Source organism: Leptinotarsa decemlineata, unplaced genomic scaffold (assembly GCF_025532065.1).
Source record: "Leptinotarsa decemlineata unplaced genomic scaffold, Ldec_3_MD MMD2_P_RNA_scaffold_9, whole genome shotgun sequence".
Lineage (NCBI taxonomy): Eukaryota > Metazoa > Arthropoda > Insecta > Coleoptera > Chrysomelidae > Leptinotarsa > Leptinotarsa decemlineata.
In genome coordinates, this window is record NW_027412536.1 from 8,169,777 (window position 1) to 8,187,921 (window position 18,145).

The window sequence follows — 18,145 nt, forward strand, 5'->3', positions numbered from 1 at the left end:
AAATGTTCATAACGAATTTTTATAATGCAAACACGTTTAACTAACGAAACTCAAGAGCCTCAAGAGCAAACAGAAATGAGAAATCCGCTACAGAAACTGCTCGATATGACCACCTTCTCTCTCTATACATTATCTTAGTCTGCGAAGACACCCTCTCTGTACTTGAAATAGCATTCCAGGGTCGTTTCGTATGGCTTCACAATGTAATGTTATTCTATTCAACAATGCATATCTTGTGTGAATAGGTGTAGCGTAAACAAGGCTTTTTAGATGCCCCCACAGAAAGAAATCCAATGTATTTAAATCCGGAGACCGCGATGGCCATGAATATGGCCCACCTCTACCAATCCATCTATTGTGGAAAATATGGTTCAGATGGTCACGCACAATCAAACTAAAATGAGGAGGAGCGCCATCATGCATAAACCACATATCTCTTCGGGTTTGCAATGGAACATGTTCCAAAAGTCCATTCAAATCGTTCTGAATGAACTCCAAATAACGTTCTCCATTCAATCGGTCCTGTAGAACGAATGGTCCTATAAGATGGTTTCCTATGATACCAGCCCAAACATTCACGTTGAATTTCCGTTGGTGTTTGGTTTGCAATATCCCATGGGGATTTTCTTCGGCCCATATATGGAGATTATGAGAGTTGATAACTCCATCTCTACTGAAACCTGCTTCATCAGTGAATAAAACTCGATTAATAAGTCATATCCTATCTTTGCCTATCCATGAACCAATTGGCATATTCCAGTCGTGCTGGAAAATCTTGAGGTGTCATGGCATGTACCTTCTGGATGTGAAATGGGTGGAGCAGTTGTTCCCTAATTATTTTATGAATAGTGGACTTGGATGTATGGAACTGTTCTGATAGATTTCTGATGCTCATTGAAGGATCATCAGCGACGGCTTCCAAAATATTTTCCTCCAATACAACGGTACGTACAGTCCTAGGAGCGCCCTCACCACCTCGTTTTGGCAAAACTGTACCTACAGTAATATCAAAATAAAACAACGTGCTCAAATTAATTATCAATTATTACATACCTGTCTCCCTCAAGCTGCGATCGACACGCTCGAATGTTTCTCTTGACGGTACCGTTCGATTGGGAAAATGCTCGGAATACAGACGACGAGCTTCTGCAGCATTACAAAATGCTCGTCCATAAAATACATGCATATCTGCATATTCATTGAATGTAAACTGTTCGGCCATATCAAAAAAATTCAAAATATCCTATAGAATATTGACAATACAATGATAGTCATATGACAACGCACCACTCAACAAAACAAAATCGCATTCCAGTTTCTCATTTTTTATCAAAACTTTCTAAAAGGTTTTTTTGTCAACATCTGTGAAAGAAGTGGAACATAATTATTCCCTGGATATTTTTCACCTGATCATGTGCAGCCGTTTTTGTAGTTCATTCGTTTGCTTTTTATTAGTATAGTAAATATTTTTTCCGATGTGCGTTTTTTCAGCTACATTTAGATTCGTGTTAAAGAATTTCTCCCATAAAATTATAATTATCAGTGAAACTCCTCAACAGTTTAGCTGTGAAGAAGAATTTGAAACATTCGAATGTTGAGTTTCATGAGATTCAGATAACTGATCAACACGAAACGTGATTATTCCACACGTATTATGTACATACAAAATATGGAATGAATTCGATATTTCATAGTAGAGTAGCTTGTTAGTTTAAAAACACCACGAATCTACAGAAATTGATATTTCTTTTGAAAAAATATCTGCTATCACAATTGTGACTTAAACTTCCATATAGGTACTGTACTTTTTGTTTACGACTTCATTTTAGCATACTTTGTATTATTCCTGTTATAAATGTTGTTGAATTAACGTTATCATTATTATTTCTGCTTTGATAATTATTCATTTCAAATAATGGTGGACGAGCGGGTTTGATGTCGTCGAGTAGAACTACATTTTTATCAAGACTCGTTGCTCCGATCGACTTTCCACACGAGTACTTTTATTCATAAAATTGTCCAAGTAACCTTATTTTGTTGAAAAATATTGAAAAATATCTGTCATTTCAAAGTTTTGGGGTGTGGACCATCGGGGGTAGTCCGTTCCTGACTTTGTAGCAAAACAACTGACTCCTGCATGAAAGCTCATCGACGGAATTCATTTGTTTAGTCAATTACCAAAATTTGGATGATTTTGAATATTCACTTGAAAAGTTATCAAAGAAAACATTTTTCATTTTGTAACTTCGTGGGCCCGTAACTTGGTTACGAAGACTTTTAGGAAAAAAAGTTATATGAAGTACTGGTGATATTTTGACCCCATCTATACATTCCCGAGAGAAAAAGAGGAAGTCCAGGGACACCCTGTATATGACTCTTCAGCTTCCTGAAAGAACGTTCCTGCAAGTGTCCATCGATGGATATCTTTCAAATACTTGCACTATCAACGCTGGTGTTCCCCAGGGATCCAACCCTATTTTTATTGTATATCAACGACTCATTGGAAAAAACTTAGAATCAATCCGATATACTGTTTGTTGATGACAGCACACTTGTCTCATCATTTCATTTTGATTCCATCGGCTACGGAGGCACATCTTCACCGGCAGCAGGCGGTTGCATATCTTAATGAGGATGTAGAAGTGATTTAGAATTGAGGTAAAAGTAGCCAGGTTCAATTCAATGCCACAAAAACTCAGGCATCGGTTTTCTCCAAAAAGATGAATGTCTCCGAACCGGATATAATAATGTCAGGTCAGACAATTCCGTTTTCCGCTTCGGTGAGTTTGTTGGGGGTTAAAATGGACACCAATATGTCCTGACACAATCATGCCGCTGAAATTGCAAGTTGTGTTCCTCAAAAGCTTGTAACATTGTTCCGAAACAGAAAACTGTATACACCTCAGCAACTTCCGATGTTTTATAAAGCTCAGATCAGACCTTCTTTGGACTATTGCTCTCATGTATGCGGCTCTGCCCCCAAACATACCCTGAAGCTGCTCGATTCGATCCATATTCTGGAACATCAAAGAAAGGTTGAAGTATTGTTCTCATGTATGCGGCTTTGCCCCCAAAAATACCCTAAAGCGGTTGGATTCCATCCATAGTCTGGAACATCGAAAAAAGTTGGATATTTGTCTCTCTCCTAAAGATACTTCCACGGGAAGTGTTCAAGTGACTTTTCTCATTCGATTCGTCCAAGAGTGGTACATATCAGAAATACGCGATGGACTGTGGCTGCTCATCGTTTTGAGGTTCAACTCAGTACACCTCGAACTCCACTGTTCAAGAACTCTTCCATTTGGAGAACTGCGTTCATGTAGAATAAACTTCCTGAGAACGTTTTTCCAAATTTATATAATCTCCAGCGATTCAAATCCAATGTGAATCACTATTTTCGCACAGGCGCGCCGAAAGCACCTTGAGAACTTTCCTTTTGCTTATGTTTCATCCTTAAAAAAAATACTTCTTTTCATTCAATTATATGTCGGACATTGCCTCAACTTAATTTTCGTGAATAACTAGATAGCTACTATCTACTTGAATGTGGTGTTAATAACCAATTTACTTTATGAATACTCGAAGGTATAGGTGTATATTTCCTTTGGTCCCACCGAATCCTTTTCTTCGTTTTGATGTAACATAATGGTGACAGAGCCAGATTTTATTTATTTTTATTGGGTGGAATCGATGAATACGACAGTTACTGATATACAGCACACATTTTCCAAATATAATTTCACCCCTAATTCATCGAGATGAACAAAAAATCTTACTCTTCTAGGCATTTATCAAGTTCTCTATCAAACTAGCAGATTTCCGAAGGTGAAAATTCCGTAAGAGGCCAATAAATTCCATAACTTTTTATCGTAATCTATGAACAATTTTTTTTCATTAAAACAATCACTATATTCCCACCCAGGGGCTTCCGTACCATCCTTTCACAATTCATTCACATAAAAAAGTTCACCCATCTCATAAAACCCAAGCGTATGCCCCCTAACCTTTTCTCAACATTATAAATTACCATAAAATAATTTATAGCCGTCTTGCACAGTGACCCATATTTTATCGAACATATTCTTGGCTCTTTACAATTTTGCAGTGATCCGGTGCAGATTACGGGAAATGCCCTCTACGTGACCAGATAAGTCAAACATTTACTGAAACGGCGATTTTCCCAATAGAACTCCTACGGAATTGCAGCAAAATGTGCGACCGACCATAATGTTTATGTATCGTTTTCAATTGAAAAACGTATAAATTATATTGGGGGAAACACATTTATTGAAGCTAGTTGTACAGGAAGATGTGGTGAAGAAGATTGTTAATTTCGAAAAATCTGACATTAGATACTGAAGATATTGTATTTCAGACAGCTACTTAGAAATGGATCGTACTTGGCTACCCGCTTTGAAAAAAGGTATGGATAGATGCGAAATTACAACAGACTTATATCAGAGAATACCTTGTACTACATCGAATGTTTCAGAAGTTAATCAACATCAACAAATTTGATGTTGATACCAACGAAGTCTCCTGGCGGTGATCGGTATATTGTTTAGTTAGGAGAAAAAACTATGGTACATAAAAATTTTCATTATCAAAAAAAAAAAACAAAAAAAACACCTTTTCAACAACTTTTGTTTGTTGATTATCAATGACAATCATATTGGTATTGATTAGTTTTGATTTTTTCAAGAAAAAATTTAATTATGAGTGCTGAAAAACGTTAACAAATTTCTTATTTGAATGCCATCTACAGAAGTATATTCTATACCTGTACCTAGGGATAGGAGACACTTCAAGAATACCAATAAAACAATGAATACGGTTTAGTTGAGAGTTTCAATAGGGTTTTGCATCCCTAACCTTGAGATGAATTGATTAATAAAAAATTCTAATGAATTTCGAAAACGAAAGTTCAGTGTAACATGGAGAGGCCCCTGTATGTATGAATCTCCTGTGTTATTCATGCTACAGTTGCTTTCAGTGCATACAAAAAATTGGCAGGATTTTCATCTCTTATACGCATTAGTTAACTGAAGAAATTACCTACAAAATGTAGGAAATTAAATAAAGTGAACTCGTTCGTGTTCACATCAGTTTTTCAGGACTAATCTGTCAATGGAAAAGCTATTTCATAAAGTAATCCCAATGCAAATAACATCGTTTATTGATGTCATTCAAAACAACAGACTTACTCATGCGTAATCTATAATCCCAGATGGAAAAAAATCCACCTTTCTTCGTTGATTGAATTTAATTCATGATATCTCATTTCACCATTCCCATTAATAAAAAATTTCAAACTGTCAATCAAAGCAGCTGGAATTTTTATCATTATTGCTTTTGAATTACATGATTTTGATTGATGAATGTGCATTATCTTTCGCTAATGAATAGGTTGGTTGTATGTAGCATATTATTAAATATGCCAATGCATCACTATATTACGGCATCTTGTTCTTGACGATATTCAAAGAAGAGTAGACTCATGTTACATCAGTGCTCAAAAATGTTTTACAAAAGCTTTTCCTTCATTATGGTTTGTGCTGCTTTGAGTTATGCTGTGAGTTAAAATATTTTCACTTGAATAACGATGATATGAAGATCATGGCCATAATAAGTGAGATGAAAAGTTTTCAAGATAATTTTAACGATGGCAATATTCCAAATTATTATTATTATATATTTAATATTATTACTACTACTATTACTATTATTATATTACTAGTAATATATCAGTGATCTTCACCCACAGTAAAAGTTCGAATAATCGTCTTAAGTTCTTTCGAAATGACTTCGAAAACGAAGTTTATTAAATATAATTTGCGTGTTTAATTTTTACATAAGTGCACCTTTGATATGCAACCTGATTTATATGTTTTCCTATTATGCACTTTTTTCGGTAGTTGATACAGATGAAATTAAAAGTACATGAAAGTAGAGTGATTTGAAAAATGATTTTCAGAATTGAGACATAAGAAATTCATGAACACGTGTAAATATGTATGAAATTGAATTCATTTAGGATTTTTCAGGAAAAAGGCTCATTTTACAGTAAGAATTAATAGAACTTATCCACTGGTGATTGAAGTCTCTCTTCTAAACCAAAGATCCCATTTTCACGGGGTAAAAATATTATCAGAAGCCACTTTGACCGTACATAATACTTTCTGGAAATTTCAATTTTGAAATGTTCCTATTTTTTTCATAACTTCGAAAGAACGACTCTGACAGTTTCATATCTTTCAATGAGGAATGATGAGGAATGTGCTGTGCAAAATTTTGCAGTGTTCGTGATATGAACCTCAAATTGTTTTCGTGAATATTCCAAATAATCAATTGAAATAATCATTCACCGAGTACTATGCATGTTTTGCTGAAGGTGATGGAGAAACGTTGAGGAAAATACTGAAAACAAATGGCGATCAATAATTTCGAAGAACGATAAAAATAATGAAGTCTTATCAGAACACTCCACATAAATTGAATTCATAATTGTTAGGAATGAGTTAGTTCGAAAATAGACCGTTCCACTGTCGAAGAGAACATTTCGAACATTTTCTTGAATTATTTTTTCATATATAACATTATTAACAAAGTTGAAATGAGATGTTATCATTCAATACTCATCTATTGCAAAATATGTTACTAATTTGTTTCAAAATTCAAAAAAGTGAAGGTTATTGTATAGAGAATTGGTATACTTTTTATTTGAGATTATTTGGAAGGAACCATTTACCTCTGCACTGTATATATATGTTTCCAGAATATTCCGTAAATATGTATTTTAAATTGAGTTTGAATAGGAAACTTCATCAGATTTATTTCTATAATTTCACGATGAATATATTTTATGATTATAATCAAGATCAATTCGAAAATATTTTGGAAAAAATACGAAATAAATTACGATTGATAATATTTAAAATGTGATGAATATGAACTGCTTTGAATACCTGGGTCTTCGAATAAGAAACTGGAAAAATTATTTTTTGTATAATTCAATGTTCATATGAAAGTAGTTGTTCAGAAAATATCTTTTCTATCGTGTAATTCAATGTTTATATGGAAGTAGTTGTTCCGAGATGGCTTATCATTTCAGTTTGTGTCTGAAAGTTACTTCTTTGCATGATATACACATCTTCGTAAAGAGTTTATTCAGAAACCAATTGCTATGTTCCTTTCTTTGCAAGATTTCCACTATTTTGTATTTTGATGGAGAAGTAGAGAGACAAAATCTTCTTTTCATAATAGATAATGAAATATTGTACAAATATGTTTCATTACATATTGAGTTGTAAATTGATACGGAAGTGAAAAGTAGATGAATCGATAAAAAAATATGTATTTTTGAAAGGTATTATTCCATTTTCATCAAAAATACTTTCATGAAAATCGGTTCTGATCAATATTTTTCTGTAAATCGATATTCATCTTATTTCACCCTAATGGAAGTTATGAAAATAATAATAATAAATTCAATTTCTACTTGATTTTCAATGTTTTCTAGTAATGTTGTTATGTAGGTGAATTTTATGTTTTCAAAGTTCAATAGATAATTCAATTTCTGTTTGAGAAACCATCTGAAACTGAAAAATGAACAATAAATCAACCGCACTCTCAGCAGTCCAGCCTTAAGTTATTGTATATCATATACTAAATTATACCCAATGTAGAGTAGAAGCGAACAGATTGTTTGTTGAATTCCAATTACATCTTTAATAGTCATTTATTAGTTCAGTCAATTCAATTTCGTTTGAAGTATGCTCGATTTGATATAAACAATTCAGGTTAGTATTTCAAAAATACGTCGATTCATGAAGCTCCATAAAAAGACAGCACAAAGGTAGAGCATTCGGTATCTAATACCAGGTTTCTATCCTCTATAAGTGCTAGGCTGATGCATAGAATGTCATCGTCATTTCATCCAGGTTTGGAGACCAGCTCCCCTACCCTTTTGGCTGATTGTTGGTCTTGAGAGGGACCAATGGGTTCATGACTGATTGGTGACGGCATGAAGTCCTTAGACATCAGTGCCGCCCTTCACGGGATACCCATACCTGGCTAGGGTGGGATGGATGAAAAAGTTATTCATCCGTTAACGGGGGACATGAGGGCCTCATTCGACAGAGTGTCGGGGCCTTCTATATCGGGAGGGGTCGTCTACAGCATAATCTGTGGCTTCCCTAACTAACGGGTTTTCATTACTTTCCGTTTTTTCGAAAACTCTCTCATTCCTCGACTGAATGGACTGCCGAATGAAAGGCAGCTGCAAATCTCTGCGGATGGCTTCATTCCGCACAAACCAAGGAGCGTTCACAATCATCCTAATTATCTTATTTTGCAACCTTTCCAAAATGGAAATGTTGGACGGAGCCGCATGTCCCAAGACGCCTGAAGTGTACATGATGACAGGCTTGAACATCGTGTTATAGATCGTGATTTTGTTTTTCACACTCATCTTTGATTTTCTGTTGATCAGAGGGTACAGACTGGCTATCCGACCCTCGATCTCAAATTTGACGAACATAATGTGCGGGTTCCAAGTGAGCCTACGGTCTATCAAAAAGCCGAGGTACTTTACCCGCGCTTGCCAGTCAATCTCCTTTCCAGAGATTCTCACTTTTCTGGCCGGAGAAGATAGTAATCTTCCCATGGTTATCGCCTGAGTCTTTTCCGGGTTTACTCGGATCTTCCAATCGAGGTACCAGCGCTCGAGGTCGTCCAATGCACGTTGCATGTAGACGACGCCGAGCTCTCGACCCATGGAAGATGAGAGAAGAGCCGTGTCATCGGCGTACAGGGATATCTTCACTCGTTCGGACCTAGGCAGGTCGCTGGTATAGAGTGAATACAGCGTCGGAGAGAGCACGGCCCCTTGTGGCACTCAAGCGAGGATCTCTCTGCTGTCAGACAGAGAGACCTCTACTCTGACCTGAAAAGTTCTGTCTTTCAGGAAAGACCCGATCCACCGGATCAGGCCCCGAGGTAGGTCGAACGCGTTTAGCTTGTGCAGAAGGCCTTCGTGCCATACTCGGTCGAAGGCCTTCGAAATGTCTAACAGCACAATATGCACTTTTTTGTTAGTGTTTAGCTCGCTGATGGTGTTTTTGACCAACCTTAGAGCCTGTAACTCAGTGGAGTGATCTCTTCTGAAGCCGAATTGTTCGTTAGGCAGAACATTTCGGTCCTCAACTTCTTCGTTGAGTCTTTGCAGTACAACTCTTTCAGCCAGCTTAGCCGCCGACGAGAGTAGACTGATCGGGCGATTAGTTCTGCGGAAACAGCTGGTTCTGACCCTGTTTTGGGAGCATGACGACAATCGCATGCTTCCACCTTCTAGGGAAGTGTCTGAAGGCCAACGAACTGTTAATTAGATTTGGAAGAAATTCGACGCAGTTTTCCGGGAGTCTCTTCAACAACTTGTTGGTTATTGAGTCTGCTCCCGGAGCTTTCTTGGCTTTTGCAGCCTTGATATGACCCTTCAGCTCTTCCATAGAAGCCGGACGGATGTAGTCGTCGTCATCTTGCCTGAGGAGTCGGTGAACCCGGTCTTCCAGCAGCATATCGGGATCGATGTCGTCATCGTCGTCAACGTTAAGTTGAAACTGACGTTCCATCGTGTCTGCAAAGGCTAACGCCTTGTCGGCGTGGGAGTAGCACACTCCGCGCTCTCCGTGAATGGGTGAGAGAGCAGTCTTCTTCCCCCTGAGCCTACGAGTGACTCGCCAAAGCTCGTCGTCACTCCCAGGTTCGAAGGATTCCAAAAGCCCTTCCCACCTGATGCATTTTGAATTCAACTGTACTCAAAGGACAAGCCTGAGTGAGTATAGGCGATGACCCTCGTCCTTAAAAAATACGCCATCTAGGGAATCAACAGATAAGTCAATCCACGAATTGAATCCATCATTTGCCCATCATCCTTCATCAATGCAGTGAATGTCTGTGATATTCGTGGTGTCTTTGTAAAGGGAGATGAGGAATGAAAATCTAATAAATAAAATAATAAAAAGATTTCTGGGTGATCAGTTTGAAGAAGAAAATACCAATTCCTTTCATTTTCAATATTGTTTGAATCATTTCTGGCTAAAATTCACTTCTGATGAAACATCATTTGATTTTGCAGATAAAACTACCATCGGAGCTACAAGAATATGTGGATGACTTACATAAAATATGTATTTCTCAAAGTGGCATATCGGAAGGTAAGAATAATTATACATGATATATCATAATATATAGTTTGCTGGAGAATATAGAGGGCGCATGATTGAGTGAAATACAAAACTTTCATAATGAGAAGAGAAATGAAAATTTCTTTGTTTTTTACCACTTTTATTTGTAACTAACGTTACTGCAGTTTCGTCCTATACGGACATTTTCAAATTTATACAATAAACTTCCACTTTTTGTGTATTCTGATTCCAAGAATTTGTTAATGAGAAAACAATAGTCATGAGAACTACACTGTTTGAATTCATGAATAATATTGTGAATTTTTTAAATTTTTTTTTCGATTGATGGGTTGTTTTAGTTCAGTTTATGTCACTATTCCAATTCATTTCTGTGAAAAAAGGTACTGAATTTTCTCAGTGATTAAAAAGGCAATGAATGATATATATCACATTATATTATAAAATCTAATAAAAACCAGTAAAATCATTTCTGATTCTGTTTCAGATGACTATCTGGCTTATGATGTGGAGAACAATCCTCATGATCAAAAGCTTCAAGTGAGTTATATCTGTTTCAATTTCAAATCTATATATCTTATCATCTACGGAAATCGAAAGGACTTTCATATTATATCATAATGATTTGTTTGTTTATGAAAATTACCAGCAACAACGAAAAAGTTCAACAAATATGTTTTTTCACTATTATTCTACTTTTGCTTGAATCGATTTCATTATTTATGTTGACACATTGTTTTAACACTTTCTTTCACAAGAATGAGTGAGTTGAAAACAAATGAAAGTTTGAGTTTTGTGTGAAGTGAAAAATCCCGCTCGACTGTGAAACCGAATGAAAAGTGGTCAGTTCCGGGATGAATCAAAGGACGAAAGAAAATTTTGACCAGTATTGCTTATGGAAATAGCTAGAAAAAAATAAAGGAATCAACATTAAACTTCACGAAAATCATGACTTTCCATTCTAGAAAAAATCGATTATGTGTTTGTCGGTAAGATGACTTTATTCTTGTTGATAGTTTTTGTCTTTCCAGAATATTAGTGCACTGTATAATCAGTAAATTGTAAAGAAACCGATTCATTTTCAATCTCGTTTTCGAGTTGATCCACGTATACCTGATAGATGTAGTATTTCATATGAGAAGTGGCGATAGCATCGTACTTGGTTTATAATCTTCCAGAAAGTGTTTTTTCAGTTGAAGTCAATGCAATACCAAAGGATTTATAACAAGCCGTCAGAATGTTGTCTCAAACACGAGTCTTCAGCGATATATCTGAGAATCGTATGTATTTGCTGTCGGAGTGCCCACCATATATTGTCTCAGCAATACTAGGTTCTCCCCGGGGATATCCAATCGTTTGTGAGGATTGGAAAGTGCCGAGTTTCTTGAAACAATTCATTCTTCACTCCCAGCCTGACATAAGCTAACAAGCTTGATTGATGTAATCACTCTTATCTATCGAAGTACCTAAGTACCACAATATTCGTCCGAAAGTAAGCTCCAAGTGGTACGGATAAAGTTCAAAATGATAGGAGAAAATGGATTGAATATCGGGATTTTTTGTTAAACTCTGAGAACTTTACCAGAAATACTCTGTTGATATTGTTATTCTGATTATTGTTGTCCTTTCCACATTCAAACTTTCAGGCTAGTTGCACCACATCAGAAAACTCGGTCAGACAGAAGTATGAGAAAGATGATCATTGTATCTTTTCAAAATAAATGGTTATTTGGACTGTTGATCACTAACTACACATTATAGAAAGTTGTTATCGATGATTGTAGCCTTCCGTGACATCGCAGCAGTAGTCTTTTAGTGAAATGTTATTTTTTATTGATTATTCATTCACCTACAAATGAGTCAATACCCAATTCTATACATTTCATGCTATTCAATTCAGCTTTTATCTTTCTCTGGAACTTTAGTTATTTCAATAAATTGATGGATGCAGCCGTTACTACGTGGTAGGAGATCATGATGAAAACATAGAAAACATAGTAAAAAACATAGAAATTTTCATTTCTCTTTCCATTCAGTTATTTCACTTCATCAAAAATAAAAACGAATGCCTTCAGTAAAAATAGTCTTTCAAACACGCAGTTACAGTTTGTGACTTTCCATGACAGTTTGTATCTACAGAAACATATGTGCATGATCTTCACATTTTTTCATTTAGTTCATATTGAAATCCACCACATTTTTTGTTCGAAGATGAAGAAGTGTGGAGCCAGAACATCGATTAAAAAAATGTCCTCACGATTGTTGCTTAATATTTGGTAAATGTAGTTTATTGAATACGAAAGCTGGCAAAATGTATGTACATAGAAAATTGATAATGGAATAAAAATTGTTCACGATTTATATTTTTTTCAGTGTTACATGAAATGCCTGATGTTGGAAGCAAAGTGGGTGAGTTGATTTGCATATATTGGTGAAATAAATAAAAAAAAAATGCTTATAGTGTTTTCCAAAACAACAGCAAGTGACAGAGTTCACAAGGTTTTGGACATTGAATTATATCCAAATTCTATTTTTATGAGCTATGTATGTAGTCTACTTTGAAGAAATACCGGAAAAGATGAATGTTTTGCTTTTTTCGAAATAATTTATAGTTTTGTCTAACAAGTAGCAAGTATTTGTCGCTTATGTAGAACTGAAAGGTAGCTACTCACTCACTTCACTACTAAATCACTGGAACCTTCAAGTTGAAATAATCAATATTTGAGAAATGAAACACCTGTGAAAACAATAATCGAGAATGAATTTGTTAATTTTATTTTGTCACAGATGAATTCTGCGGGGGAAATCCAATACGAATTTATTATTGAGTCAGCGCATCCAGAGATAAAAGATCTTTTAGTGGCAGCTCTGAACAAATGCAGGAATATTGAAGGTGAGTTGGGTATATCCTCCTTGAAATTTATTTTTGCGAAACGATTACGTCTCTGATGCATCACATCTGATATACAGGAAATAATTTCCAAAGACAAACCGAAGGAATACATGATGCCAATTGAATACACAACACATTTTGAATTACTGCACTAAAGAGGGCCCACTTGATATTTTCAGTTATATCTTGGTAATAGAAGTATGATGAAAACTGAAGAGGAGAGAAGCTCCCAATAGAGAATTCTGCTGAATCTACTTCATTCAATGATACACGGATCAAACAGATAAATTTCCCGATGCCAAAACCTGAAATAGTATTTGATGCTTCAGTTGATTTTTACCACACTTTGGAAAGCGTAATTTCAAAATATTCACCTATATCGATATACCTGCATCCAAATGGTTGATGCTTCGTCAAAAATGAACAGTAGTTTTCCTACTGAAATGTTGGGAAAAATGGCTTGGCTTTTCATTTCAATAAATGTCCCAACAAGTAAATTATCGTTCCATGAATTATTTTTCTTTCTTCTTTGAACTCTATCATAGCTGAAATAATTTGTCCTATATATCATTTCCATAACCAATTATTTACACATTTTTAGGGTGCCCTTGCGAATTGACACCTTTACCTGTTGTGATTTGTGAAACTTCAGGTGGCAACATTCCTCACCAATATTAAAAATGCGTTGAGGGCTTCGAAAGATATCAAGTCTCCGTCATAACTTTTTATAGCTCTTCAAAATGGTGACTATTGACATTGACTATGCATTTTCAAGTGCATTTCAAGTGCAAAATCATTTGGAATTGTCAAATACTAATGACTCATTAGTTTATCCAGGAGACTTAATCTTGATAACATGAAGAGTATCATGGGACACATAAATCCAACAAATTATTAATTACTTTAGTGAGAAAATAATCTTACAAAATAATTCACATTGGCAAGTAGGTTCATCCAAGATCAAAAGCACCAAAATATTTTAGGTTTTTTATAAAATTTTCATGAAATAACAAAACGTTTTTTCTGCAAAAATACTGAATCCCCATTAATACGGCCAATAAAATCATATTCGTTTTAGGAGATTGTTCTGTCTGTTTTCATTATAAAACTCTCTCGAACCGCTAGGTATATACCCATGGAGAAAAAGCTTTTCACGGAAAAATAAAATATAAAATGAAACATATCACCAATACCAGAATTAAGTGATTAAGAGTTATTTATAATCAATAAACAACCGACATCACTGTCAATTAAACGATTTTGATGCAACGTTTGGGTACTGTATTTTTAGAAATACCAAATTGGCTTTTGCATAGAGGTGTGAACGCAGTAGAGTGCAGTGTTTTAAATATTAATGATAATATTTTAATCCTTGTCCAGTATTTATCTGCCGTTTTCATCATTGAGGTTCAAAATGTCAATTCGGTATATCAATTGAAAACACTTCTATCTCGCCAGAATAGAAATACTCTTTCTTGCCGAGCGTTTCGGTAAATAAGTTAGCTCATTAGGAGATGACGGTTTAAGTCATCTCCTGATGAGGAAAATAGGTTCCAATTTTATCTGGCAAACTCAGTATATTTTTGAAAACACGCTAAGCTTACCGGTTATTGAAAATTCTGGGTACCACGGATGTTCTATCGTTATGAGAATCGAGACAAGATAAGACGAGGAGGTATTCCAGTTTCTCACATTTCTTTCACAAGTGAAAATTGAAGACAAAACAGTTCGCCATTTTTCTACCACTTATATTTGTAACTAACGTTACTGCAGTTTCGTCCTATGAGGAAATTTTCAAACTAATACTACTTAAAATTCACAGTTCACGTTTGCATTTTAATAGAGTAGGTTCTCATTTATATGTGAACAAACGTGAGTCGTTGGAAATTTCTCATAGTATACCTTATAAATTACCAAAGTAGCGACTAATTTCATGAAATATGGAGTATTTCACCAATAGTGAATTCTAAAAATAAAATCAATTCTCCATTGGAAGGTTACGTTGTTCGAAGCAGTAAGTAGCTCCATCGTTTCGTTTTCACTAGTTTGTGAACTCACATCAAATGCATGAATTGATGACGTTTGCATATCCTTTCAACTTATCAACGGTGATATATGAGACGTATAAAATGTGTAGAAAAGAGAATTGAAACTCTCTATGTTTTTACCACTATTATTTGTAACTAACTTTACTGCAGTTTCGTCCTATAAGGACATTTTCAATCTTATAAATTTCGTAATGTATAAGTTTGAAAATGTCCTTATAGGACGAAACTGTACTAACGTTAGTTACGAATAAAAGTGGTAAAAAAACACAATTCTCTTTTCTTCATTATGATCTCCTACCACGTAGTAACGGTTACATCCACCAATTTATATAAAATTGTATAGTTGTGATGTTAACAAAGCTTACTGTTGAATTTTCTTATTGTAATTATACAATCTCTGACGAGAACAGATCAAAATTGAAATATTATTAGTTTGTTACATCAAATATTCATTTGTAACTATACATTATCGTCACCATCAAGAAATAACTGGCTGATTTGGATTCAATGGTGATTATTGAAAATTGATGTTCGAAACTATACAAAAAATGTGGGAAACTTCCCAAGAAAGGAAAGAAAGAGCACTCTTCAAGTGGTAACTTTCATGCAAACATTAAACTACACGAAAGGAAAAATATTTTTGAAACCACTACTCCTACATAGAAGAAACACATTTTACCGTTCAGTTTATGCTCTGAATAATCTTCATGGAATTGAGACATTCGCAGGATTGCTACACAATATAGTATATGAAAAAGAAAAAAATTCACCTACATGGAACACTGTCATCCTCAATGGGGAAATCGATATTCCGGAATGAAACACTTGCCTTATTACCTCTTCAGCAGCAATTTGGATAACATCACAGAATGGAGTGCTCAATTAATTCACAATGATTTGAATCCACTCATCACGATGACATTCATTTGCTTAACTTCTTTGGATGACGTACACATCTTCGTGAAGAGTTTATTTAGAAATTGATTGATGTCTTTCTCTATTTGAAAGTTTCTCATATTTTTGTATAAAGAGAGAAAAAGGAAGCCATACTTCGGCCTGTCTTTGTTTCGATATTATACGCCTCTCAGACTTTCCAATCGAATATTATTTTTTCAAATCCACATTATGATCATATTATTCATGTATATAGCGATCAAGACCTACTTATATAATTCAAAACACTTCACATTCCATTTACTAGATTCAGAGAAATTTCGTCCCCCAATTACGAATAGTTTTCTCGTTGGAGCTTCTCCGATCTATGCGAAATCATATGAAGAACTCCATAAAATTTTTCTCTCCCGCTCATCATATCTCTTACATGAACAAATATTTTTCAGATGGTGGAAATCTATGTCAAAAAGCTTCAAATTTCAATTCTTGCATGTACGTCGCAGATCCTGTGGTGAGTAACAAAATGAATTTTCCTCTCCATAAAATTCATGAAACCAATATGCATATTGTATCAGACAGTGTTAATCAAAAATAAAAGCCAATAATTCTATGTTTCTTTCTCTGAAACAGTATTTCAGGACCTCACAAGTTATTAACTTTCAATTCTCTGAAGATTTATAGTACTAGAGAATCAGAAAGTCACAAAAAATGCGTTTCCATATGAAATTGGAATCAAAATATGTGTTCAAGAAAGTAACTCATTTTTTTCAGAATTGGTTCCTGATTTGAGTTTGGAAACTATGATGCCGAGAAGAAAATAATCTCAGTTACAGATGCTTTTTATGTTCACGAGTGTAATTCTATTAGAAATGAGTACATAACTTTTCAATTATTGTTGTTTTATTATCGAGTAGAGAAATTTATTCTCTATTCATCAAATGAAATTATGACTCAATCGAAAGTTTCACATATAGTCAGTGGGCATACTTGAAGACTGGCTATAAATCAAATTATCTAGGAACAATTCGTTCACGCCAGTCTCAACTCCCTACACAGTAGGTTAATGGACTGACACCTCTCACTCTATAGGGAGTTGAGACTGGCCTGAACGGATTGTTCTTAGATAATTTGATTTATAGCCAGTCTTCAAGTATGCCCACTGACTATATGTGAAAGTTTTCTTTCCTTATACGAGGAATTGCGCAAATTTCGGATGTGCAGTTGGTTACCTCGTTCACAGGCAGATGGGGCGACGACAAACCTGTTGTTTGTTGTATGCTTCAGCTTAGTTCGAGGAATGATACTCTGACGGAATTCGATTTTCAATTATCGGAAATCATCGACTTTATGTTGATGATATACACTACCTTGCACTGACGAGTGGCCAAACAGCCTGAAACCGGTCTGCAAGTGTGTTCCAATAATTGAAAATCTATTGCGGCAGTTGTATCGCCAACAGCATATGCAGGAATAACTTCTGTTAAGAATCCTGCACTGACACCTGTCGGATATAATCCAACGCCCTTCGTGGTATTAGCCAGGGAAGTAGTTGTTTTTTGAGAGGTGTCAGTCCATTGACCTACTGTGTAGGGAGTTGAGACTGGCCTGAACGAATTGTTCTTAGATAATTCAATCGAAAGATTGCTTTTACGTCACTGCGATTTTTTTTGAAAATATTTAATGTTGAATAATACCTTTTATCTCAGGATGAGTCTACAGTGGATATGAGACTTTGTCGAAAAGACAAAGAACCATATGAAATATTGCAAAATTAACAAAGTGAATTATTTAGAGAAAAGCAGGTAAAATTGAAGACATTTTTATGAATTTCAAATTTTCATCGCAGATATGTTAACAAATACCGAAAATTTTTGGGATTGTTTGGGAAGACATTTTTATGAATTTCAAATTTTCATCGCAGATATGTTAACAAATACCGAAAATTTTTGGGATTGTTTTGACCCACGATTATTTTATCGTGAATATAAATACTTACTACACACAAAAATCACATTAAATCTTGTGAAAAGATAGGATAAGAAAAATAACTGGCAAAATATTTCACTTAGGTGGTTAGAGAGGGGGTTCAGCTTGGTCATTGAGAAAAA

The 18,145-nt window shown here is 35.1% G+C and overlaps 1 protein-coding gene across 1 annotated transcript; it reads left to right on the forward strand.

The window, feature by feature from the left end:
* The first annotated feature begins 5,437 nt into the window (after positions 1–5,437).
* Positions 5,438–16,929, forward strand: LOC111512401 (pheromone-binding protein-related protein 6). Its single transcript, XM_023168519.2, has 7 exons — positions 5,438–5,572; positions 10,136–10,214; positions 10,690–10,742; positions 12,576–12,611; positions 12,990–13,095; positions 16,484–16,548; positions 16,809–16,929. Exons 1-7 carry the CDS (start codon positions 5,498–5,500, stop codon positions 16,824–16,826), a joined length of 432 nt encoding a protein of 143 aa, XP_023024287.2. The 5' UTR covers positions 5,438–5,497; the 3' UTR covers positions 16,827–16,929.
* Positions 16,930–18,145: the final 1,216 nt, after the last annotated feature.